General features: G+C 47.4%; 1 protein-coding gene across 5 annotated transcripts in view; it reads left to right on the top strand.

Moving 5' to 3' along the window:
- TOX2 (TOX high mobility group box family member 2) overlaps nt 1–27,137 on the top strand; it is a 152,892-nt gene that overhangs the window by 93,849 nt on the left and 31,906 nt on the right. For all 5 annotated transcript variants that reach the window (XM_066236683.1, XM_066236679.1, XM_066236682.1 and 2 more), the window contains exon 3: nt 22,716–22,961. In XM_066236683.1, the coding sequence (XP_066092780.1) occupies nt 22,716–22,961 (246 nt within the window). The remainder of the gene's footprint in view (nt 1–22,715; nt 22,962–27,137) is intronic.

Genomic DNA, 27,137 nt, shown 5'->3' with positions numbered 1-27,137 from the left:
CACAATATAGCCTAATTTCCTTAATATATAAAGAGTCCCTAGAAATCAATCCAAAAATCCAGTTAAAAAAAGAAATAGGAGATATGAACCAAGAGTTTACAGAAAAAGAAATACAAATGGATCTTAAATGTATGAAAAGATGCTAAAAAATAGTTCATGAGAGAAACAAATTAAAATGCCAATTTTTACCTGTTAGATTGACGAAAACCCTAAGGTTGGATAACAGACTCCCTGTATTGGAGCCCCTGCGGGGAAACAGGCACTTGGTACATCACCAAAGGGAAAGTGACCCCCATGAAAGGCCAGTTGGCAACATCTATCAAAATTGCAAATGCATTCATCTTTAACCCAGCAATTCCCTTCTTGGAAATATATCCTACAGATATATCTGCACACATGAGAAATGACATAGTCAAGATTATTCATTTTGGTATTGTTAATTACAGTAAAAGATTGGAAACAACCCAAGTGCAATAATATGGGACTAATGAGAGAAGTTATGTATGTCTATCAAGTGGGATACTGTGTGACTGTGAGAAAGAAGAGGAAACTGAAGTGATATAGAAGTTCTTAGACACGTCATTTTCTGGAAAAAAAAAAGCCAGGTGGAGCACAGTGAGTACAGTGTGTTACCATTTGTGCAAAGAAGGCAGTAAGAATGTGTGTTTTGTGTGCTCATATTTGATCGAAGCAACTCTGGAAAGACATCTGGTAACTTCTACCGTTGTTAGCAAGGACCCAGTGGCGGTGCTAGGGGAGAGGTCCCGCACTGTGGGGCGTGAAGTTTCAGGGGGCTTACACCTGAAGGGCTCCTCGGGGAACCCTGGGGCCTCGGGAGCTGGGAATACCACCACTCTGAGGACAGCCAGGTGTGAGCACTGCCAGGTGTGAGCAGCACCCAGTGTGAGCTCTTCCTAGAGGTACCAGCGGAGCGGGTGCTGGAGAGGAGTTACCATCATAAAAGGCCAAGGTGCTCCCAGTACAAAGTGAGCCTCCCAGCACCTCACCCCACAGCTGGCACACAGCTGGCCCGCACGGATTTTGAGTTAAACAGAGTCTCTTGCTCTTGGTTCCGAACACCACTGTGTTTGTGTGTCAACCTTCCTTTGTCAATTCCTAGGGATGCCTGCTCTGTTGTTTTTACCCCTTGGATCAAACATGAAGAGGAGGTCAATGGTATAATCAGGAGGTCAGAAGACCAGGAACCGGTCAGAGTCAGACATGCAGTCAGTCCTTCAGCACTGTCCTTAGGGCCTTGAAGGTGCAGCCTGCTTCCAGCAGGGGGCAGTGTAGGATGCCCGGAATGGGGAGAAGAGCCAGGAATGCTGAGTTCCAGGTCCACCTCTGCTCTTTTCTTTCCCCTGTGCTGGTATCTCTCTGAGCCTCAGTTTCCTCATGTGAATAATGAAGGTAGGTGGCCTGTTGTCTTTTTCCAGCCCTAAATTGTGACGATGCTGATGGTAACGATAGCTACTGTACAATTCACTGGGCTCAGGCGCCAAGGCAGAATGTTTTCCATAGCTGGTCTCATTTCATCCCCATGTGAGCTCTCTCGGGTCGAGACCGTCGCGCTCCCATTTTACAGATGAGGAAACTGCAACACACAAGGACAGATCGATGATTGAGACTTTTATGGAAACAAACAAAAATGCTTCCCATTAAAACGCACCGGGAGGCAGGAGGCTCTCCTGCCATTGTTGAAATCTAGGATTACCAGGCTTAGTAACTCTGGCCTCGGAGTCTGTGTACCTCATAAAAGGGCAAAGACGACATGGCTTTTATTGCTTTAATTAAAACCTGGGTGAAGAGCTCGCGATTCATATTAAAATGAAATTGTGTTTCTCCTGCTGAGGTGCCGGTTGCCGAGAAGGGAACAGCAGCGATTACTGCTAAGATTACAAACAATCAAAGAGAAAAGGCCCTTTGCAAGCATTTCCTATTAAAGCCACAAACATCACACTTTAAAAATAATTACGGTTGTGTTATGGGAACATGATTCATGAATTCTGAATAAATATGAGGGGGCCTTAAAGGAAACGGTTTCGAGACCATAGATTTTGTTCAAATCTGATGAAATGTAATAATAGCATTGCGCAACTGGAGGACAAAACGCAAGGGAGGAGGGGGGCGGGCCGGCCTCTGTATATGGAAAGAATCGAGTATATGTCAGACTGAACTAACAGCTTCCCGCATCAGTCCTCACACACGTGCTCAGAAAAATGGACCAGCCTCTCTGGTCTTCATTGAGAGAAACTGCTGAGGAGAAGTTGGTCTCTACACCTCACCAATCTTCCTTTTGCATTCCAATGGCTAAAATTATATTTACTCTATTTTAAAGCTCTAGACTCCCCGGCTGTGAGGTGTTTAAAGATTGGAGGGCACAGGCATGGAGGCATTTAGGGAACAGGTTTGGGGGAGGGGGACCTTTGTCTGCATTTATTGCACCTCCCCCCCCACACACACACATACATAATAAAGATATTGTTCAGACAATGCAATGAGTGTTTACAGCATATAGTTTTATTTCCTTCCAACTATTATGAGAGAAATTGAATCCCTGGAAACATTCACTCTCTCTCCATGGGATGGAAACAATGAAGATGGTGCAGGAAGTTTATGCGCTGGGGGAGGGAACAACAGTGGGTGGACATGGGATTGCAAGGCTTTTCTTTAAAACTGCACCCTTCCTCCGCTCCCAGCCCCCTTGAACTTCACATTTTCTGTAGGGCCCGGGTCTTTGGTGGGAGAGTGTCTGGTGTGACACGTGTATTTGTCACTAGCATGCGTGATCCAGGAGTAGAAATGAGGCCAGATGTGGACCTTTCCTGAGTGGGTCCTTAGTTTCTGGAGGGCCGGGGACCTGCGCCTGGCCCTCTGCAGCGTCTCACTGTGTGCGTGCCCTTGGACAGGTCATTTGCCCTCTCAGAGCCCTGGTGTTTTGCATCTGTGAATGGGGGCTGAATGGGTGTCTCTGCAGGACCTTCGAGATTATGTCTTGTGGCCTAGGGATTGGCTTCCTCCACCCACCTGAGTCCCTAGGAGGGACATTAGTCTGTCCAGTGGACCAGAGACTGATCTCGCCCACCTGGGTGAGCCGCCCCACTGCTGAGGGGGCCTCCGAGGCTCTGAGTGAAGTTTAAAAGAGGCGCTGTTGGTTGGAGGGGTTTTAAGGGTAATGACACAGGAGACAGACCTGGGCTCCAGTTATGATCTTGACATTTTGTGGTTGGGTGACCTTGGACCAACTTTTCTAAGTCTCAGTTTTGTCTTTAGAAGCTCCTCAAAGTGATGTGGGGAGAAGGCAGATGCGTTTATACCCGGGGTTGTTACAGTGCTTGGTACGTGGAGAGTGCTAGTGAGCAGGAGGTGCTATTGAAGTGTTCGTTTCACGGATGATAAAACGGATTCTCAGGACGGTCAGACAGCTGGCCGGGATCACCCATTCAGGACGTGGGCACAGGACGTGGCACAGGAGTGAAGTGCAGCATCAGAAACATCAGCAAAGGAAAGGCCGCTTGCCTCTTTTATCTCAGGGAAATCAAATTATGTTAAGGGCTGAACTGGAACAGATGATGTTGGAACCGTCTTGCTTTTAAAATGTGCCGAGAAATACGCCCTCCCCCTCCAAGTAACAGAATTAGTAAAAGGTGCTCCGTGTTTACCCATCACACAGATGCACCCTCCAGCCACCACCCGCCCACCCTCGAGGACCGTGCCAGCTCAGCAAACAGCCAGATGTAGTGCAGGTGCACTCCGAAGGCCCGGAGCTATTACAGAGAACTTTATTGAAGGTTTTCTTGAGGGGCTTTGATTAAGATGCGCCCAACTCCCAGTAACTGGCGAGACTTCCACAAGGCCCTCCCTCCGTCCCCGTCTCCTCCAGAGCCAACAGTCATCGCCATGGTTCTGCTCCCGACCCTCCCCCCCAGTTGTCACTTTCCCCTCAATGCCACGCGCCCCAGTTCCTGGGCGCTGGACACCCAGCTCGGCGCCCCTGGGGAGTCATTCATCTGCTGCCAGGCAAACGGGTGCCCTCAGAGACCGCAGCGCCAGCCTGACGTGAGGGCTTCTGGGCTGGGCTGCAGATTCTAACAACAGAAAACTCCATCAAGCTCCGATCATAAACAGCACCGGCAGAGCTGGTTACCTTATGCCCACTAACTAGTCCTTTTAACTAACCTATGCCCACTTAACTAGTCTAACTAAACTATACTACTTAATTAAATTACACCCACTTCTGGTTTTCCTAACTCACCAGCAAGGGAGGTAGTAACACCCCCATTTACAGAGGTGGAACACGAGATCAAGAGAGGGTAATCATTTGTTTAAGGTCACCCTGAGTCCCTCACACTCCACAGGGTCACAGGAGCTGGCAAGATGGAGGATGCCCGGTCTGGCAGGGGCAACCACCTCATGCCTAGACCTTTGTTCTCCCTTGGCGCCACGGGCTTTGAGTCTATAAGAGACAAGAAGTCGGCTGTCTGGACCCCATGAAGGCCTTTTAATAGTGATGAGGTGTGAATCAAGAAGGCTTGGCAAACCCAGCTGTTGAGATTTTATTCCTGCTGCTGGCCTCAGTCAACAATGGCCGGGGGTAGCAATGGGAGAGGATGAGCAGGAGAGGGGGTGGGAGGCATTGTGATCTATGAAATACTCCCCCCATGACACAGGAAGTGGAGATGAGAGAAAACACCCAAGTCAAGGACGTGGAAGAACTGGTGCCCTCTTGCATCGCTGTGGAAACTGGTGTGGTCACTTTGGGAACCGGAGTCACGGCGTCTAAGGCTCTGTGCCTCAGTAATTCACCCAACAGAAATGCAGTCATCTGTTCACCAAAAGACACGTACAAGAATGCTCACAGCAGCACTTTCCATAAAAGCACAAACCTGAAAACAACCCAAGTGTCCGTCAGCAGTTGATGGGAATAAGTGATGGCAAAATGTCCTAACCCCGTGGGACTCTCTGCGGCCAAGAGAATGAGCGAATGCCAACCACATGCAGTCCTGTGGACGAACCTCACGAACTCCAGGCTGAAGGCAAGGAGCCAGGCACCAGCGCAGAGCATTCTGTGTGGTTCTGTTTGCACCACGCACACGAAGGGGCAGAGCGATCTCTGGTGATAGAAATGTGAACTGTGGTTATCCCGGTGGGGATGGGGAGTGGAGGGTCTCGAGGGGCCTCCGAGATGCTGGTAAGGTTTTCTCACTTCATTTGGGTGCGTTTGCTTGGGGAAGAGTCATTATTGAGCTATACACTTGTGACTTGTGGATTTCCGGGTGGCATCCTGTGCTTCAGTGAAGAGTGAGAACCCGGTCAGGGCACATGCAGGAGCAGATCCATGTTTCTCTCTCTAAGATCAATCCAAGAGTAAAAAACGTGATCAAAATACTTGCACAAGCTTTTAGAGAGGTGGCGGGACGGGAAAGGGAACCTAGCTGGATGTGGTCACTCGTGTCTTGTGTCACTCAGCTTACACGGGGAGCGCGTCCCCACTCGGGGCGTGGGTGCCTAATGCTTCACAGCCTGAGAAATGTCTCTCACTTCCTGGGAGGGGAAGAACTGCTCTAGCCTCGTAAAGGATGATCAGCTGTGAAATTGCTCAGGCCGCGGCTCACTCGCCCCAGGGAAGCAGATGGCATGGGCTCCCTGGGTTTGCTCAGCCCTGCAGGCTCCAACCTGCACCCCCATTTCTCTGTGGACAGAGTTTCAGGAAAGTTTTGAAAACATGAACATCTAAAAAAAAGAAAGTGTGTGTGCATGCGATATAATGCTGTCAGCGTGTAGGCACATTCACGTACACATTTCTGCAAGCGTTTGTACTGTCTGCAGACCCACCCGTTCACGTGTATAGACGCACGCAGGGATATTCGTGTACAGACACCCAAACAGATGTGTGCAGGCCCAGAACTCAGGAGGGCTGGTTTAGCTGCAGTTTCCAGACTCTGGATTGGAAGTCAGAGCGTAGGGTTCTGTTAGTGGCTCCAGGTAACTCTTTACTTATTATGTGACTTCTAGTAAGTCTTTTCACCCCTCCTCAGAGGTCGATTCCTAGCTGGGACGTGACAGAACCGGAATCTGAACCATGGTCCGTCTGGGTCAAGGTCTGTGCTTTCAGGGCCTGAGGACGTGCCATCCACTGTGTGACCCATGGACCAGCAGCACCTCCTGGAGCTTGTTGGCAACAGAGCATCTAAATCAGAACAGAGACCTCCTAAATCAGAACCTGCGTTTTAACGAGGACCCTGGGTGATTTGTGTGCACATTGCAGACTGAGAAGCGTGGCTAAGGGGTGTGGCCTCTCCTTAGCATGAAGAGGAACTAGGGTCCAGGCTCAAGTGGTCCAGAGCTGGGTGGGGTACAGGAAGATGCCCACCTTGAGGACCCTGGAGAGGAGCAGCCAGAGAACAGGAGAGGAGGCGGCCTGTAGCTGCCCATGAAGACAGCATCAGCATCACACATCAGGAAGCAGCCCCTCCTGGTTATAAAGAGGCAGAATTACGTCGTCATTCAGAGTGCCAATTCATGAGTAGACTTTTTAATTTAAAACCAACATGGATTAATTATCCTGCAGTTCCTGGGGGTCAGAGATCCTGGCGTGGCTTAGCTGGGTGCCTCTGGCCCCAGCTCTCTTGCGAGGCTGCAGGTGGCGTGCTGAGCAGGGCTGCGATCTCAGCTGCAGGCTCGGCTCAAGGGGGGTTTGCTTCCAAGCTCACGGGGTTGGTGGTGGTGGGGTGGTGGCAGGATTCTGATCCCCTGAGGTGGAATCCTGGCTCTGCTCCTTGCTAGTTGTGTGACTTTCAGCACGTTTCACATTTTAGCGCCCCCCCCCCCCGTTTCTTCCTCCATGAGATGGGTATACAATGGCACCTGTCTCGTAGAGTCGTTGCGAAGACTAATAAAGTCGTGTTGAAAAGGCCGTAAAGCAGGGGTGTCGCTGGCACATGGGAAGTGCTGTATAAATCCTGACGTTAGCGTTACTTGACAAGGCTGCGCAGAAGTGGAGAGCGCCAGCCTAGCTCCCAGAGGGGGATCCACAACCCCTCAGGAGTGTGTGGTCTCTGGTGGCAGTCTCCTGATGGGACTTTCCGGGGCGCATTAGTAGTAGATCATGGGGTCCAGGCTGGAAGAGTGAGCTTGATCCATTCTGCTCAGAGCAGGCTTAGAGTCTTGGGCCCTGTCCTTGGTGCTACCAACCGGGAAGGCAGAAGGCTGTCGTAGCCGTCCTGTGGATGAGCAGTGTCACCTTGGCAGACAGTGGCTCAATCAGAGGGTCCAGCACCCCCAGTGGCCTGGTGATACCAGAGCGTGCGGTGTCTGGGGGCGGCAGCAGGCTGTGCCTGGTGTCAGATGATGTTGCAGGATCTGGTCCAGGACAGATACTGGACCCCTGCTCTGAAGGCAGCAAGCCGTGGAAGGGCCTGAGCAGGGCAGGGTCCCTGGAGCCGCAGGGACCAGGGGACTTCCCTGCTCGGCCCAGGGTGACAGGACCTGTGCTCTCGCGTAGGCCAGTCCCTGAGGACGCTGGCTTCTTCATCCCCAGGCAGCTGGCTTGGCATATTTTTAGGCAGTGCTATTTCTGTAGTTTTCAAAAGGTGAAAATGGAGAAGAAAAAAAGCTGCAAATAGACATAATTTTTCCCCAGAAGCTATTTTAACGCGGAAACAACCAGAGAGCCTACTCATCATTTTAAAGTCAGCACTGCCTCATGTCTGGCTGCTTACCTGAACACCGGTGGCACTTACATGAACTAAAGGTCCCTTCGTCCAAGTCCCTCTTTTCACAGGTGGTATAACTGAGGCCTGGGAAGGGGCAGCAACTTTCCAAGGTCACACAGCGTGTCAGGGGCAGAGCTGGGACTCAGACCTTCATGAGAAGGTGATTTCCCTGTGGAGGACAGGAAACCAGGAGACCCTCGGGGTCAAGTTAGAATATTTTCATACTGAGCAGCATCTCTGAGGGGAAGTCAGATCTTCACTGACATCTTAAAGCAAATGTTTATTGAGGGCCTATTATGTGCAAGGCCCTGTCTTTGGCCCTTGGAATAATCAATGACCAAACAGTAAATTTATAGTCAAGGGAACAGGTAATAAGTGTATTTTAAAAATAAAGTATATTCCATGTTAAATGGTAAAAATTCTGTGGGACAGAAAATCTACCCCTAGGACAAGGATCAGCAAACTAAGGCTTATGGGCCAGTTTTGGCCCTCTACTTGTTGTTTGTAAATAAAACTTTATTGGAACACAGCAACACTTGTTAGTTTAAATGCTGTCTCTGACTACTTTCATGCTACAAGGCAGAGTCAAATAGTTGTGACAGAGACTGTATAACTCACAAAGCCAAAAAGTTTTATTATTTGGACCAGCAAACTATGGCCCACAGGCTAATTCTAGCCCTCTACTTGTTGTTTATAAATAAAACTTTATTGGAACACAGCAGCACTTGTTAGTTTAAATGCTTTATCAGGCTACTTTCATGCTATAAGGCAGAGCTGAATAGTTGTGACAGAGACTGTATGACTCACAAAGCCAAAAATATTTATTATTTGGACCTTTGCAGAAAAAGTTTGCTGACCTCGCCTCTAGGACATCTAAGGGAAAGTATCAAAGAGATAGTTGGAAAAGTGAGCTTCCTTATCTGAAAGGGGGGTACTGCCTGGTGCTCAGGCAGCCCCCTCTCACTTGAATGCTGTGGCCCCAAGTTACCCCCAGGCTTGTGCCCTCTGTTCTGCTAGGATTGCTTCCTCCTAAAGAAGGAAACCCACCACCAGTCACTCTCATTTTCCTAGACCTCCCCCTCCATCGTGTATCAGTCCGGAAAGCTGCCTGAACCTTAAAGTGACTCAGATTATTTTCTGAGCGAGAACACACGGGGATTATCATGTTTGTTCCAGATACAGTTTTAGTAAACAAAACTCATGTCTAATGTGACTGTCTGTCATTGTTCCATTATGATGCCTCTGTCTGCTGTAATCCAAGCACGTCAGGGTCCTCTCAGCGCCCTCGTCCACCCCTACTGCCATGGCTGGGAGGTTCTGCTAGTAAAAAAAAAGGCTTACAAGGGTAGTATGCTCCCCACCCCCACCTTCTCCAGAATCCATATTTAATTTTAACAGTATAGCTTTTTCACTCCCATTTCATTTATGTATGGCATAGACTTTTATTTTTTTTAAAGAAGCATTTTTTTAGTCCAGGAAAATTATAGCCCAACAAGAAGGCATAATTGTCCTGATTTTCAGAAGTGCGGCAATACTCCAGATCTGAGGCACAGCGAGACATGAATCAGAAAGATTCTATTAAACATCTCTGGGATGGGTGACACAGGGGTATTATCCAAGATGATTAATTTGACTCGGTCATTATGGACACGGGCAAGCCTGACAAAATTGCATTTCATTCCCCACTGAATTCGTAAAATCACTGTGCACATAATAAGAAGTTACAGCGCTGGGTGCCCTGCTCCCATGGATGGGGTTTCAGGCTCGGAGAAGGAACTGTTCTTACTGCTTTGAAACAGCCAGAAAACGCTGACTTGAAGGACAGTCCTTTAGCTGAGATGTCCTTATAGGGCATGGGTTTTACGTATTCAAATGGTAGGATGGTGAGGTAGCCATATTGTTTATTGTCCAAACCAGGATGATTTTAGAGTGAAAAGGGGCACTATTAAAAATAACCCTGGGCCTGCCCTGCGGTGGCTCAGTGGATAAAGCTTCGACCTGGAATGCTGAGGTCGCTGGTTCTAAACCATGGGCTTGCCCGGTCAAGGCACGTATGGGAGTTAAAGCTTACTGCTCCTTCCCCTTCTCTCTCTCTCTCTCTCTCTCTCTCTCTCTCTCTCTCTCTCCTCTCGAAAATGAATAAATAAAGTCTTTAGAAAAATAAATAACCCTGGGACAAGAGGCACAAAGCCAGGACTGTCCTGGGCTGCTGGGGACTGATGGGTGTTAATAGTGGTAGAAGTCCCCTTGGCTTCAGATACTCAGGGCTTCTCGTCATTGTTCCCATAAATGCCATTCATGTGACTTTGGAGGGGTCATTTTGCCTCTTGGAACCTCGGTTTCCAAAATGGAAAAGATAGTTAACACTTCTGCTCACCGCTCAGGTCTTTTTATTTTCCCTAACTGGACGGGGGAGGGGAAGAAATCGTGGTGACTCTCTCTTCGGGTACTTCCTCATCAGTTCCCTCGCCTCCTTCACTCAGCTGTCAGGAGTAAGCAGGGGGGAGAAACTGCCAAAGGTCCCTCAGCGAGTAAGTGTCGGACTGACACTCCCCCAGGTCAGTCTCCCTCCACAGCCAACACGCTTTCTGCAGATCAAAAAGATAGCACCCGCTGACTAGGAATTCCAAGAATCTTCATGCTTTTCAGGAAAAAAAAATATTTGAAATACGTAAATGCTTTTGGAATTTCAAAGTCCTGTGTCAACATAAGGAATTGGTGCTGTCACTTGAGGTTATTCAGTGGGCTGGACTCCACGGGGTACAAGAAAGCCGAGGTCCACCCCATGTTCTTTCCTCCCTGGCTCACGGCTTGAACACCTTGCAGTGGGCACAGGGGTGGTGTTTCCTCTCTCTTCACTCCCATTGCCTCTGCTGCTGCCGCTAGGAGACCCTAGGGTCAGGACAGGGCATGGTGGGATGGGAGGAGTAGGGGCACAGTTTGCTGACGGGTACTGTTGATGGCCTGCCACCAGTGCCCGCTGTTATTGCGGGCTCTTACATGCTGGCTCTTCTCCACGAGGCCCACTGAACTGGGGATTCACTCTGCAGCTAGAACACCTGTCGACATACCTCCTGCTGTTGAGGTCCCCCTGCCCTACCTGGCTGCTGTCTTGGGGGGGACCCTCTAGATGCCTCTAATGGGCTGCCTTCCTTGGCTTTCCCTTGCCCCCGCGACGCACACATCCTTGCTGGGCAGCCCAGTGCGTGCAGAATGCTCTGTCTCTTGTCCTGGTAGTCTCTCCCTTCCAGGCAGCTCCAGTTAACGTCCTATCTTCCAGAACCTGCCGGGGACCAGGCCCTCCTGAGCCTCTCCACTCTGGGGACACAAGTTGGCTTCTCCTGAGAGCCATTTCTCACCAGACTTTGCCAGGGAGTGGGTGCCACTTCTCCTTTTATGCTGCACTCAGAGTCCCAACAAGCTGTGCTGGTGGGAGGAGGGGCAGGATGGGAGAAAAGTCACATCGCCTTCTAAGTCCTCTCACTCCGCCTCCCTCTCACACAGCGTTGGGGTGGAGGCTGGGAATGGATAGGCCCAGTGTCAGTGAGAGAACCTTGCAGAAACCAGTCATAGGGGTAAAGTAGGAAACCATCAGATAACGAAAGGCACACTTCCCCAAGATATGACAATCATTAATTTTAAATATTTAACAATATAGGTCTGAAATATCTGAAGCAAAGAAATGGACAGAAATACAAGAGGAAATGGATAAAACTAGAGTCATGGTAGGAATTTTAAATATTAGAAACCAATGGATTGAGCAGAAAAAGAAAACTAAGTCATTTAGAAGATTTAAGCCCTGGCCAGTTGGCTCAGCGGTAGAGCGTTGGCTCAGTGTGTGGAAGTCCCAGGTTCGATTCCCAGTCAGGGCACACAGGAGAAGCAACCATCTGCTTCTCTCCACCCCTCCCTCTCCCGCGGCCATGGCTCCAATGGTTCAAGCAAAAGTTGGCACCAGGCACTGAGGATGGCTCCATGACCTCTGCCTCAGGTGCTAATATAGCAAAGTTGCTGAGCAATGGAGCTGTGGCCCAGCCGGGCAGGGCATCGCCTGGTAGGGACTTGCTGGGTGGATCCCGGTGGGGATGCGTGCAGGAGTCTGTCTCTACCTCCCTACCTCTCACTTAAAAAAAAAAAAAGAGCCTGACCTGTGGTGGCGCAGTGGATAAAGTGTCGACCTGGAAATGCTGAGGTCGCGGGTTCGAAAACCTAGGCTTGCCTGGTCAAGGCACATATGGGTGTTGATGCTTCCAGCTCCTCCCTCCTTCTCTCTCTCTGTTTCTCTCTCTCTCCCTCTCTTTCTCATCTTTAAAAATGAATAAATAAATAATAAAAAAAAAAGAAGTAGAAGATTTAAACAACAGAATTCAGCTGGAAATAATAAACATTTATGCAAATGAGCTTTGTACTGTGTTACAAAGGAACCTTATCTTTTATTCCATTCAGGGTATCTACTTTCTTTTTCTTTCTTCTTGGTGGTTTACTACTTCGTTAGCCTTTTCAAAAACCCAGTTTGTGTATTATCTAAAATTTGTTTTCTGTTTTCTTACTCTTTCTTCTACTGACTTTTGGTTTGTTATTAAATTTCTAGCTTCTTGAGTTGAGTGCTGAGTTCATTTATTTTGTATTGCTTGTCTTCTAATAAATGCGTTTAGGTAAAAGTTATAAATTTTCCATTGTTCACCTCTCATAGCTTTTGCCAGACAGTGTTTCCATTGTCTGTAATTTCGGTGGTGATTTCCTCTTTAACTCAGAAGTTCTTTTTTTTCCTGCTCCTTCATTCTCTCCCTTCTTTGTTTTTCGTTAAAAACTAGGTTAGTACATTTCGATCTGAGAGTGTGGTCTATATCGTTTGAACCTTTTGAAAACTTTGAGATGACCTGTGTATCTAGTACATACACACGGTCATGTGTATTAAGTGTTCCAGGGACATTTAAAAATAATGTGTATTCTATAAATATTGGGACAAATCAAGAGGGTAAGTTGTTATTTAACTTTTCTATCCTTATTTTAAAAAATTATTTATTGATTTGAGAGAGAGAGAAATACTGATTTATTGTTCCACTCATTTATGCATTCCTTGCTTGATTCTTGTATGTGCCCTGACCGGGGATGGAACTTGCAACCTTGGTGTATCCAGATGGTGCTCTAATTAACTGAGCTCTGCAGCCAGGGCCTCCTTACTCACTTTTATCTCTGATTAATTTGTCCATTTCTGCAGAGATGTGTGAAGTGTCTCTTCTGTTTATGGTTTTGTTAAAGCCTCTTTGTACTTCTAACCGGTTTTTACATTTTACGTAGCTGTGGGTTATCCGTCTACATAGAAGTTTGTGTCTGTCAGTTCTTAGTGGGTCATATCATTTTTCAACTTAAGTATTCATCTTGGTCTCTTTAATGCTTTTTGCCCTGCATTGTACTTAGTTTGTTATTAAATTTTCCACTTTTGTTTTTTAATTGCCTGATATATTTGCTAATTTTTAACCTTTAGTGTCATTTTATTTTGAGCATGACTGTTATAAGTGTTGTAGGCTGGATTCAGTTATTTTAATCAAAATATTAACTTTTACATTTTATTCAGGGAATTAATTCATTGTGATTACTAATATTTAGTGTTATTACTATCATTTTATGAAGGTTCTTTATGGTCATGTTTTATAGTTCATTCCTTTTTTTTCAGATTTTTGTTAGGTTGATTAGGTTCTATTTTTTCCTTTTTTTTTTCTTTTTTTCCTCCAATGGTGTGAAATTTCTGTTTTTCCTTAAAACTGTAATAAATAGCTAATAAACAAATTCATCAAAGTTTCAGGGTGTATGATCAATCACAAAAATCAACCAGGTTTCTATGCACCAGGAATGAATAAGCCCAAAAGGAAACAAAGAAAACAATTCCATATATTATAGCATCCAAAAGAATAAAATCTGTGGCCTGACCAGGCGGTGGCGCAGTGGATAGAGCATCAGACTGGGATGCAGAGGACCCAGGTTCGAGACCCCGAGGTTGCCAGCTTGAGCGCGGGCTCAACTGGTTTGAGCAAAAGCTCACCAGCTTGGACCAAAGGTCACTGGCTTGAGCAAGGGGTTACTCGGTCTGCTGAAGGTCCATGGTCAAGGCACATATGAGAAAGCAATCAATGAACAACTAAGGTGTTGCAACGCACAACGAAAAACTAATGATTGATGCTTCTCATCTCTCTCCATTCCTGTCTGTCCCTGTCTATCCCTCTCTCTGACTCTCTCTCTGTCTCTGTAAAAAAAAAGAAAAAAGAAAAAAAGAATAAAATCTGTGGGGGTAAATGTGACCAACAAGGTGAAAAGACTTGAACACTGAAAACCGCAAAAACAGTGCTGAAATCAATGAAAAAAAGACCTAAATAAATGGAAAGGCATCCCATGTTTGTTGATCGAAAGGCTTACTATTGGTAAGAGGGTAAACACTACCCAAGTGACCTACAAATTCAATGTAAGTCTATGAAGTTTCCACCAGCCTTTCCTATGAAATTTTAAGGGGCTCTGAATAGCCACAACAGTCTTGAAAAAGAAGAGCAAAGTTGGACGGCTCACACTTCAGGATTTCTGCAGAGCTGTAGTAATCCAAACAGTGTGTTACTGGCGGAGGACAGACGTAAAAAGAGCAATGGAATGGAATGACCGTATTTCCCCATGTATAAGACGCACTTTAATTTGGGGCCCAAATTTTGGGGGAAAAATGTATTACATAAAGTTATTGAACTCAAGTTTTATTCATCAAAAAATTCATACAACTCCTCATCTCTGTCAAAACTCCCATCCATTAGCTTGTCCTCATCTGTGTCTGAGGATGAGTCACTGTCTTCAACAATGAGTGCAAAAACAGGTGCGAAAAAGCGGAAAATGCAAGTAAAAAAAATGTACAACCACTGTATAAGACACGCCCAGTTTTTAGACCCCAAAATTTTTGAAAAAAAGTGTGTCTTATACACGGGAAAATATGGTGATAGTCCAGAAACAAAGCTCTACATCTTTGGCCAGTTGATTTTCAACTGGGGTGCCAAGACCATCAAATAAGAAAAGAAGGGTCTCTGGCCCTGGCCGGTTGGCTCAGCGGTAGAGTGTCGGCCTAGCGTGCGGAGGACCCAGGTTCGATTCCCGGCCAGGGCACATAGGAGAAGCGCCCATTTGCTTCTCCACCCCTCCGCCGCGCTTTCCTCTCTGTCTCTCTCTTCCCCTCCCGCAGCCAAGGCTCCATTGGAGCAAAAGATGGCCCGGGCGCTGGGGATGGCTCTGTGACCTCTGCCCCAGGCGCTAGAGTGGCTCTGGTCGCAATATGGTGACACCCAGGAGGGTCACAACATGGCGATGCCCAGGATGGGCAGAGCATCGCCCCCTGGTGGGCAGAGCGTCGCCCCCTGGTGGGCGTGCCGGGTGGATCCCGGTCGGGCGCATGCGGGAGTCTGTCTGACTGTCTCTCCCTGTTTCCAGCTTCAGAAAAATGAAAAAAAAAATAAATAAATAAAGAAAGAAAGAAAGAAAGAAAGAAAAGAGTTCGATTCCCGGCCGGGGCACACAGGAGAAGCGCCCATTTGCTTCTCCACCCCTCCGCCGCGCTTTCCTCTCTGTCTCTCTCTTCCCCTCCCGCAGCCAAGGCTCCATTGGAGCAAAGATGGCCTGGGCGCTGGGGATGGCTCTGTGGCCTCTACCTCAGGCGCTAGAGTGGCTCTGGTCGCAACATGGCGAAGCCCAGGATGGGCAGAGCATCGCCCCCTGGTGGGCAGAGAGTCGCCCCTAGTGGGCGTGCCGGGTGGATCCCGGTCGGGCGCATGCGGGAGTCTGTCTGACTGTCTCTCCCCGTTTCCAGCTTCAGAAAAGTGAAAAAAAAAAAAAAAAAAGAAAAGAAGGGTCTCTTCATCACACATGCTGGGACAGCTGGAGAGCCACATGCAAAATAATGAAGATGAACTCCACCCCATGCCACATACAAAAGTTAATTCAAAATGGGCCCATGGCCTAACTCTCAGGGCCAAAGTCAGAAAATTCTTAGAAGAAAACATAGGGGTAATTCCTCATGACCTTGGCTTTGGCTGTCGATCACAAATATGACACCAAAAGTATGCATGATGAAATAAAAAACAGATAGACTGGACTTCATTAGAAGTAAAAGCTTTTGTGCATTAAAGGACAATATTAAGAAAGTGAAAAGAGACCTTAGCACAGTTGTAGAGCATCAGCCCAACATGTGGATGTCCTGGGTTCAATTCCCAGTCAGGGCACACAGGAGAAGCGACCATCTGCTTCTCCACCCCTTGCTTCTCTCTCTTTCTCTCTCCTTCCCTCTGCAGCCATGGCTTGATTGGCTCAAGCCCATGGGCACTGAGGATGGCTCCATGGCCTCTGCCCCAGGCACTAAAACATGACTCCAGTTGCAATGGAGCAATGGCCCCAGAGGGGCAGAGCACCTCCTCCTAGTGCACTTGCCAGGTGGATCACAGTCAGGGTGCATGCCAGAGTCTGTCTCTTTGCCTCCCCTCCTCTCACTGAAAGAAAAAAGAAAAAAAAAAAAAAGAAAGTAAAAAGACAGCCTACAGAATAGGAGAGAAATATTTACAAATTCTGTATCTTATAAGGGTCTAGTATCTACAATATATAAAGAGCTTTTATAATCCAACAACAAAAAGACAAACAACCCAATTTAATAATGAAAAGACTTGAACAGACATTTCTCCAGAGAAGGTATGCAAATGGTCAAGACACCCATGAAAAGATGCTCAAAACCATTAGTCATTAGGAAAACATAAGTCAAAGCTACAATAAGATACCACCTCACACCCACTTGGATGGCTATCATGAAAACAGTGGAATCTAAGTGTTCGCTGTGAGGATGGGGATAAATAGGAACCCTCACACATTGCTGATGGGAATGTAAAAAGCTTGATGGTTCCTCAAAAAGTTAGACATGCAATTATCATATGACCCAGCAATTCTAATCCTTGTTAATGCCCAAAAGAATTGAAAACAGGGACTCCAACGAATATATGTACATACTTGTTTAAAGCAGCATTATTCAAAATAGCCAAAAGGTGGAAACAGCTCATATGTCCAAAAGTGGATGAGTGGATAAACAGATTGTGGTATATACATACAATGGAATATTATTTGGCCATGAAAAGGAATGAAATACTGAGGCATGCTACAATATAGATGAACCTTAAAAACATTATGCTCAGTGGAAGAAGCCAGGCACAAAAGGTCACATATTGTATGGTTCCATTTATATTCAGGGTAGGTGAATTCTCAGAGAAAGAATGCAGATTGGTGGTTACTAGTTGCTGGAGGAGAGGCCAGGGAAATAGGGAGAGATTGCTTAATGGGTATGGGGTTTCCTTTTGGGATGATAACATGTTTTAGAACAGGGTTCCCCAAACTTTTTACACAGGGGGCCAGTTCACTGTCCCTCAGACCGTTGGAGGGCCGGACTATAAAAAAAACTATGAACAAATCCCTATGCACACTGCACATATCTTATTTTAAAGTAAAAAATCAAAATGGGAACAAATACAATATTTAAAATAAAGAACAAGTAAATTTAAATCAACAAACTGACCAGTATTTCAGTGGGAACTATGGGCCTGCTTTTGGCTAATGGGATGGTCAATGTGCTCCTCTCACTGACCACCAATGAAAGAGATGCCCCTTCCAGAAGTGCAGTGGGGGCCAGATAAATGGCCTCAGGGGGCCGCATGCGGCCCGCGGGCCGTAGTTTGGGGACCCCTGTTTTAGAATTAGAGGTAATGATTGTAAAACACTGGGAAGGTACTAAATGTGCCACTGAAGTGTTCATTTTAAAATGGTAAATTGAATTTTATGTAAATGTTACCTTAATAAATTTTAAGAAATTATAACACATATATTTAAACTTCTATTTTCCTTACAACATAAATAACTGATCGGTATCTGTAATTTCCTCCTTTATGAAAGACCCAGCTTCTGGCTGAAATCCTCTAGATTTTTAGTTTGTGATTCTTATTAAATTTATAATCCTATGCCTCTTCTATTTTAGGAATTCTTATAAAATTGTCACTTTAAATCCTGCAGTCACCTTGTGAACAGCTAGTTCGAATGAATATAAATTATAGTGGTTTTTCAGCTCGCCACTCCTAGAAATCTCTTTCTTGGGTTTACTTTTTATTCTTAAGGTTCAAGCTTTATGTATTTGTTGCAGAAAGGATTGTTTAAAATAATTCTTATATCTTTTTTAATGCCTGTGGTTGACTTTTTTATTCCATTGTCATCTTATTTTATTGTGGTAGGCGAACAAACTTATTCTGATAATTTCATAAACATAAGCTTATCCATTCGATGTTCTCAGATTCCTTCCTCTCCACCTCCTCCTTAAGGAGCAGAGGGAGGGCTCCCCTTCGCCCATTTACCCCGCTGCTTCGAGGAGTCGTTGCCCTCAATATTTTATTAAGACCCTTCCTCCTAGGAGTTTCAGGAGAAGGCTTACCCTTCTCTGACCCACGGGGAAGGCCACAGGCCATTGGATCAGTCCAACATTCTTCCCTTCCTGGATTGGTGCAGGAAGAACTGACAGCCTCCTTCTGCATCCTCTGTCTAGCCCAGCCATGTTGCTTTGCTCTAAATTCCCTCCCATTCCTTAGTTGATTTGGAAAGAGAAGCACAGATGGAGGAATTGAGGAACGAGGGGACTCGAACAGCCTCACAACCCATGTCTGCCTGGGACGGAGCGCTCCCTCCTTGTGTGTTGGTAACCCCCACCCTCCCCCGCCTTCCTGGCCCTGCCATTTGCCTCAGTGTCACCTCCCTCCAACTCACTCCCCATGAAGGACGGCCAGCTACTGTTTTTCCTGCACCACTTCCATGAAGCGGGGAGTGCTGGGCTGTATCAGATAATCTGTGTCTTACCCTTCGATCGGAGTCAAGAGTTAGCCTTCTCCTAGGAGGGGGAATATTCATGGTCTGCCAATCCATTCATTTTCTAACCACTCTATCTGGCATTTGGTGAGTAGATCGTTCATTTGTTTGCTTATTTGTTCATTCATTCATTGTTTCATTTACTCATTTATTCATTCATCCAGAAAATACTTTTTGAGCACTCGTTACATGCCAGGCGCTGTTGAAGTAACTGGGGATATAACAGTGAACACACCAGATGAAAACATTCTCTTTTAGGGAGCTGACATTCTAGTGGGGTGAGACAGGTAATAATTAATAAAGAATAAATTGACAAAATACATTGGATGTTAGACGATGATAATTGATAAAAAGGAAACAATAGAGCATGGCTGATGGTTTGCGATTTTAAATTGAGCAGTGAGCGTAGACTTCATTGAGAAGTAGATATTTGAGTTAAGACCTGGGGCGGGGGGGCAAAGGGATGAGCTGTATGAATTATTTGAGAGAGGTGTGTTCTAGAGAGAGGGAACAGCCAGTGCAAAGGCTCTGAGGCAGAAAGAAGCATGCCTAATTTGCCGGTGGCATGAACAAGGAGACTAGTAGGAGGTGCGACTAGGGGGACCAGACCATGGAGCCATTCTAACAACCCTGCTTTTACTCTGGATGAGAAGGAGACCACCAGAGGGTGGTGAGCAGAGGAGCGACACAATCTTACATTTAACAGGATGATTCTGACTCCTGAGAGGAAATAGACCGTAGAAAGAGTGAGGCAGGGAAACCAGTCAGGAGATGACTGCAGTCATCCAGGGTGAGGAGGAGGGTAGCCTGAACCAGAGTGGTCACAGCTCGTATTTATTCTGACGATGGAGCCAGTTGGACCTTTCAACGGAATTTGTGTGGGACGTGAGAGGAAGAGAGGAGTCCAGGAGAGCACCAAGGCACTTGGCCTGAGCAGCCAGAAGGCTGAACGTGCCATTGGTTGAGGAAGTGAAGACCATGGATGGACAGGTTCTCTTCTGGACACTTTAAGTTGGCAACGTCTATTAAAATCCAAACAGGGATGTCAAGTTACAGTGGGCCACGGGAGTCTGAATGCAGTTCAGTGGAGAGGTTTGAGCTCGAGGTAGAGCTGGGAGTGGGCAGCACCCAGATGGGATTGAAAGCCACAGGTCTGAATGAGATCACAGGGGAGTGAGCGCGTTTAGAGGGGAGGTTTGGAAGCTGAGCTCTGTGACACGTCATCGTTCATCAGTTGGGCGAAAGAACGGGAACCAGCCAAAGAACGTGGAGAGGAAATGGCCTGCGATTCCCTGTGTGTCCCAGAGGCCAGTGAAGGGAGGGGCGTGGCCAGTTATGTCAAGCGCCGCTGTGAAGGTCAAGGTGGTGAGGCGAGGTGTGAGGTCTGACCCACTGTGAAGGTCAAGGTGGTGAGGCGAGTCGTGAGGTCTGACCGTCGGATTTAGTCATGTCAAGGTTCTTGGTGACCTTGCCAAGCAGTTTTGGTGAGTGGTGGGATGAATATGTGATAGAAGTAGGTTTGTGAGAAAACCGAATGGGCAAAGGAAGAAACGACTCTTTCCAGAAGGTTCCCTGGAAGGTTTGCTACTAATCTTAGCTTCTAGAACTCTTACAGTGTAGCATCTCATTTACATTCTCATGAGGACACTGGTGCTAAAGAGCGAATTAGGCACCGCCGAGTGCCCCGTCCCTTACTCAGGAGAAGGGACAAACAAGAAGTGTGATGAGGCCTCTTACCCAATGTGGGGAAATGCTGGATTCAGAGTTACAAGACCTGGGTTTGAATCCCACACACGACTTACAAGCATGTGATGCTTCCACTATCTAGTTTCATCTTTGTCAGCAAATGGAGAGAGCAGTCACTGCTTTGTAGGACACGTACGGATTGAATGAGTGTGAAGAAGCCGGCTCCGTTGCCTGGCACACAGTAGGTGCTCAGTACGAGTCGGTGGCAGGACAGGTTGGTAATCGAGGTGTCATGCATTTAGGATTTGATTGCACTCAAAGGACACATGTATGCGTTTGCATGTTGAGTTATTTTTAAGTGTGCTAATTGCCTCTTTAAAGGAATTGTCATAATTGTGTTACTCCAATATTTTGATACAACATATGCTTATATTTGCAAAAGGCTTCTGGTTGGTTGGACTGGTTCCAGCGTGTTGAGGTTTTGATTTTTAAGTGAAAGGAATGGACTTGTGCAGTCATGTAGCATTCACCGGGCATGCGCAATGTGTCTGCACCTCTTCTGGGTGCTGGTGGGCAGAGAGGAAGGTGGCGGTTGACAGACATGAACAATAGGTCACTTAGGGACTTATTGATAGATGTGGAGACCCCGGGTGAGGTCTAAACCTAAAGCCTGGTGCACTCCCCCATTTTGTGTGCTCATTCAGCACCTTCTAATTGAACACCTACTGTGTGCCCCCATGGAGCCTGGGGTCTGGGGGAAGGGAAGGGACATAGCAGAAAGGAAGTAAAGAATCAGAAATAATTTCAGGAGGCAATGATACTTTACGAAGCACATACAAGGGGCAGTGCAGGAAGAATGAGAGGAGGACAGTCTTGTAGGATGGGCTGGGGGCAGGGGGGACGCTTCCTGGAACTCTGCGTTCCGAGTTATATGATGCCAGTGGCCGAGTCCCATCTAAAGACAGTCAGCCCAGTGCGTCTCGGTGGTCAGGCTGAAGACAGACATCACCGTGGTGCACAGACCTGGGTTGGAGGAGTTAGGAACATTCGCAGTGGGGACAACAGATGAGGATACTGAGTGCATGAGCTGCTGCCTACTCGCGCTGGGTCCTTGGAGAAGTCCCTTAACGTCTCGGAAACTCCAGGCAGAGACAACGACAGCGAGAACAACCAGCACTGGGAGGGCTGGCTACATTCCAGTGTCCCAAGCAGTTTGCACCTATTGATTCATTTGGTCTTTCTAGCATTTCCGTAGTATGTACTGTTATTACCCTCTTTTCACATACAAAGAAACAGGCACAGAGAGATCAACTGACGTGTCCTAAGTCACACAGCTAGTATGCAGAAGAGTCAGAATTCACACCCAGGCTCTCGGGCTCTTAACTACTTGCATCATACTGCCTCCTGAACAACAGGGACACTAATGCCCTCCTCCAGGGCTGTCAGGAAGGTTGAGCAAGATGCCAAAATGCATGCTGATGGCATCTGCCCTAGGACCTGGCTCGTTCATCCATTCCACTAATTATTTCTGAGCTCTTGCTTTGTGTCAGGTTCTAGAAAGCAGGACGCACCTGGCAGAACCCACATTAAGCATTAAGCAAATAATTATATAACAAGTTAGTTGGCTACAAGGTCGATGGGTGCTTCCAAGGAGAAGCGCAGAGCAGCCTGGGAGAATATGATGACATCTGACCTACTCTAGAGAGTATCAGATCAGATACTTAAGCCAAACCTGTTGCTGAGGGGTATGAGCAAGCCAGATGAAGAGAAAGCATGGTGGGCAGAGAATCCCAGCAGAGGGAACGCTCATCATTTCTAGCCAACATCGAACTGGCACATTCTGGTTGGAGCAGCAAGGTTGGGAGAATAAACAAATCAGAATGGGCAAGGAAGGTTTCTCGTGTGGCTGCTAGCCTGTGCTCCTGGGAGGATGTTTGTACTGTTTACCATGGTGAGAAAGACCAGGAGAGGACCTGGTTGGGCTGGGAGTTGCAAGCACATAAGAGAAAGTTGTCCAGCTGCCCTGGAAAACCACCAGGCAAGGAGTCAGGATACTTTAGCTCTGTTCCCAGTTCTTACAGATGGGAGAGTGTGGGATCGTGGTATCATGGTGGGCTACGGTGGCCAGATCTGGTGGGAGAACAGGTGAACAGGGGCTGGCCCCACTGTCCAGGACGGCAGGTGTTTGTATGAGGCCCTCTAGTAGGAGGAGGCACCCATGTGGGGATGGGGCAGGCATCTGACCAGGTCACGGGGCCATCATGACTGTCGGCCTTGCAGAGGGATCATCCCTTCTCTTCTCAGCCACTGTTTCTTACCACTATTGTTGCTATTATTGGTGCTGTCGAGCATGTCCTGCAATTGTAAGATGCTGACCCCTGACAACATGCCCTTTTGATGTTTCAGACCTACAACAGTCAGAGTGAGAGCAACGAAGACTATGAGATCCCCCCGATAACACCTCCCAACCTCCCGGAACCATCCCTTCTGCACCTGGGGGACCACGAAGCCAGCTACCACTCACTGTGCCACAGCCTGGCGCCCAACGGACTGCTCCCTGCCTACTCCTACCAGGCCATGGACCTCCCAGCCATCATGGTGTCCAACATGCTGGCCCAGGACAGCCACCTGCTATCAGGCCAGCTGCCCACGGTGAGTTTCTGTCCCCTGCCGTGCTTCCCTGCAGTTACAGCAGGGAAGGGGGTTGAAAGGGAAGCAGAATGCTAATGCCTCGATGGGGAACGTCTGCTCGTGCAGGGTCTGGGCTCTGTTGGTTGCTTGCGTGGGGGTCTGCAGAATATAGGGGGTGGGCATGGAAGGAAATGTATGTCTCCACACTGCTTACTTCTGGAACTCTGTGTATAATATATCTTGGTATTATTTGTTTTAGTGTTGTTTTTAATAATATAATCTCATCTGAATTTTTACTTTTAACAGCTTTACTGAGATCTAATTCATACGCCTTCCAATTCACCCATTTAAAGTATACAATTCAGTAGCTTTAGTATAAAATATATTCACAGAGTTGTGCGGCCATCAATATAATCCAGTTTAGAACATTTTTGTCACCCCCAAAAAGAAGATCTGGACCCTTAAAATAGCCATCATTCCCAACCCCCAGCCCTAGACGACCACTAATCTACTTTCTATCTCTCTATTTGCCTATTCTGGACATTTCGTATAAATCGAACCATGTTATTTTAAAAACTCTTGTCTCTTGTTTCAGCCGCCAGGGAAGAGGGTGGTCACTGAGTTAGAGTCTGTCGGGCAGGTAGAAATCTGGCCGTCAGACAAGGGCAGGACAGGGCCTTCCGGGCTGGGGCCACCACGTGTTCGAAAGCAGGAAACGGGAGGACTCAAGTCACACGTGGGAACCCAGTATTCTTCTTTATTGGGCTGGAGAGAAAGGTCCCCGAGCCAAGGAGGGAGAGAAGAAGTGAAACAGTCCCTAGCACCTGGATCAGAAGGTTCCTGAAGCTCATGCTAAAGAGATGTGTGATTTAAAAAAAATTTTTTTTTTAGCCTACAGGCTGATGTGGACAATCAAGACCTACAGAAAACCAGCAGAGCCCTTCTTTGTGTAATAGAAAAAGCTCCTTAAGGGAGTTCTAGTATTTCTTCTGAATAACTGTGATTTATTTTTGCTTTTTATCTTCACAGCTAATATTATATACTAGTCACAACTCTTAAATTCATTCCTAAGTGACAAGAACCAAACTGAAAAGGACTGAAATGTCCAGGGGTGGACCAAGGGTCTCAGGCATGGCTGGATCCAGGAAGTCCAGCAGTGTCATTAGGACCCTGTCCTCTCCCCATGTCCACACAGCAGGGAAGATGGCTGCGGGCAGCCACCGTCGCCCCTGACATCTCTGGTGGGGAGCAGTGAGGTGGGTCCCCTTTATTTCTGCAGATGTTGCTCGGAGTCCACAGCAAAATTGTGGCCCAATTCTAGCAGATGCCTGGAACCTTCAAACACACAGTTTGTATTCTAACAATCTTGATTGCATTTGATTTATTTATTGTTTACTCTAATCCCTGCCAAATTTCCTTGCTTAAGGAAGAAACTTTTACTCAATGTAATTTTGTAAGCTATGTCACATGTTTGTCATTGTTGTTGTTTTTTTCAATCTAGGTGAGATAAAAGGAGAGGAAGGAGGGGGAGGGAGGAAGCCAGCTCGTGACCCCACACTGCGTAATGTTCAGGGTCTGGCTAAAGAGCTCGGTGTAAATTGATGCTCTGTGTCTTGAGGAACAATTTTCTTGGGGCCCATCAATAATGCAGGTCCCGGGCTTCCTCTTCTCTCTCTAGGAGAACTAGAGATACCACCACCGTATGGTTTTAATTCCACTTTGTCAGAATGCTTAGATCCTAGCCGCTTGTCAGTCAATTTCCTAACAAAAGCTTCTGCGCTCCAGACTGTCCCAGTTTGGGATTTATGCTAATACGAGCGAGGGGGGGGGGCCGCGGGGGGGGGCGGGCTGTGAGCTCAGGGGTGAGTATGGCCGTGGTTCTGGGCCATGGTGTCACAGGCCTTCGGAGCTGGTGATCGCTGGTGACCGTGTGATGTAGTGGAGAGTGTGTGGGCTCCGGCATCCGTCCCTCAGACCTGCATTAGATCTGTGGCTCCGCCCTCAAACTTCAGTTCTGTGGTCTTGGACTCGTCACAGTTCCCACGTGCAGATTGCCGTGAAATGTGTCGGAGATAATGTATGTAAAGTCTTAGCAAATGTCTGGCGCTGAGTAAACAAGCGGGGAGTATTTGCTATTCTGATTATTAGCAATAAAAATGAATTCCCATTGTAACCAAACGACCATGTTTCCCGTCAGTCTCATCTAGCTGAAGGAACGGACAGCAGAGGCTCTCTGGTACCTTTGTGGGGCGACCTGGTTATAATAACTCTGATAATTACAAAAGATGTTATGTGTTTATCAAAGGTGACCCCTCAGTGCTCCCCCTAGGAAATGCTTTTGTTGGGCTTGGTCCAAGCACGCACTCTCCGGTCATCTTCCAGATGTCTTTAAAACGCGCTCGTATTAAAAACGCTTTGCAAATTCAGATTGCTTTAATTCTTCCATTAGGCCGAATTTTCATGGGTCCATTGAGTTTTATATTCCCTTGTTATGTAATGAAAGATAAACCAACCTGTGTTATTCGGGGAAGGGCTACCAATTAGGAGACCAGATAAGAGCAACGTCCATCCATCTGGCAAAAAGCGACAAGGCACCAGGAAGACAAATACTTAAAATTTGTCCGAGCTGCGGGATGCAGTTGTGTGTGTGTGTGTGTGGGTGGGTGTGTGTGGATGTGCTTGCTATGCGGGTAAGGCTGCTGGCATGCGTGCCGTCCCCTGTTAGGAATCAAGCACCACGCAGAGGGCTTTGCAAACGTTTTCTCACATAATGCTCCCCAAAACTGAGTGCAGCAGGTATTACTATTGTACCGAGGAAGTGAAGGCTCAGAGCAGGTAGGTGGCTATATTAGTGTCCTGTGGCTGCTCTAGCAAATTGCCACCAATCTGATGGCCTAAAACCACCAGAAAGTGACTCTCTCGCAGCTCCGGAGCTGGAGGTTGAAATCAGTATCACTGGACCCAGTCAGGGCATCGGGAAGAGTGAGCTCCTTTCAGAAGTTCTGGGGTGGATCTGCCACTTGCTGCTTCTATTAGCTTCTAGTGCTTGCCAGAGTCCTTGGCTCTTGGCCGCATCATTCTAATCTCTGTCTTCACATCACCGTCACCTCTTCTGTCAGTGAAATCTTCCTCTGCCTTTCTTATAAGGATGCTTGTGATGGCAGTAGGAATAGTTCTCCTTATCTCAAGAGCTTTAACTTAACACACCCACAAAGTCTGGTTTTTATGTTTCCTTTTCAAATACAGTAGCATTTACAGGTTCCGGGGATCAGCACCTGCTGTCCTGAGGGGGCCATTTTTCAGCCTGCCAGGGATCAGCTGAGCAGCAGCTTTTACTGAGCACCTACTAGGGACTAGGCGCTGGGCTGAGCCCTGGACCCATGAGCTGCCCTTAGAGAATTCCTCGTGCAGGCGGAGAGACAGGTGAAAACAACATTTCTGGAAATGTAGTAAATGCTCTGATAAGATCAGTGGGTGGTGTATGTGCACCCAGAAGAAGTGCCTTTAAAAAGTGGTGGCCTGGGCCCTGGCCGGTTGGCTCAGCGGTAGAGCGTTGGCCTGGTGTGCAGGGGACCCGGGTTTGATTCCCGGCCAGGGCACATAGGAGAAGTGCCCATTTGCTTCTCCACCCCTCCCCTTTCCTCTCTGTCTCTCTCTTTCCCTCCCGCAGCCAAGGCTCCATTGGAGCAAAGATGGCCCAGGCGCTGGGGATGGCTCCGTGGCCTCTGCCCCAGGCGCTAGAGTGGCTCTGGTGTCGGCAGAGCGACGCCCTGGAGGGGCAGAGCATCGCCCCCTGGTGGGCGTGCCGGGTGCATCCCGGTCGGGCGCATGCGGGAGTCTATCTGACTGTCTCTCCCCGTTTCCAGCTTCAGAAAAATACAAAAAAAAAAAAAAAAAAAAAAGTGGTGGCCTGACACATAGTAGGTTCTAGAAGCACTTTATGAATAAATGCATGAATGTCACACAGCTATTAATTAAAACAAAACAAAACAAAACAAAACAAAAAAACAGAATCCAAATTCTGCTCGGTCCCCTGCCATGCACCTGTCAGTTTTACCAGGTGCTTGAGGGGCCGCGGGTGGCAGAGAGGGTGCCCCGATGGTCAGGACACCACAGACGCTATTGGTACAGACTGAGATATGTTAAGAATATTGTCCCTGGAGATTTGGGCAAGGTCAAGACGTTTGACAGCAATCT

Source organism: Saccopteryx bilineata, chromosome 6, assembly GCF_036850765.1.
Source record: "Saccopteryx bilineata isolate mSacBil1 chromosome 6, mSacBil1_pri_phased_curated, whole genome shotgun sequence".
Lineage (NCBI taxonomy): Eukaryota > Metazoa > Chordata > Mammalia > Chiroptera > Emballonuridae > Saccopteryx > Saccopteryx bilineata.
This window is presented reverse-complemented; position numbering and strand designations above follow the sequence as displayed.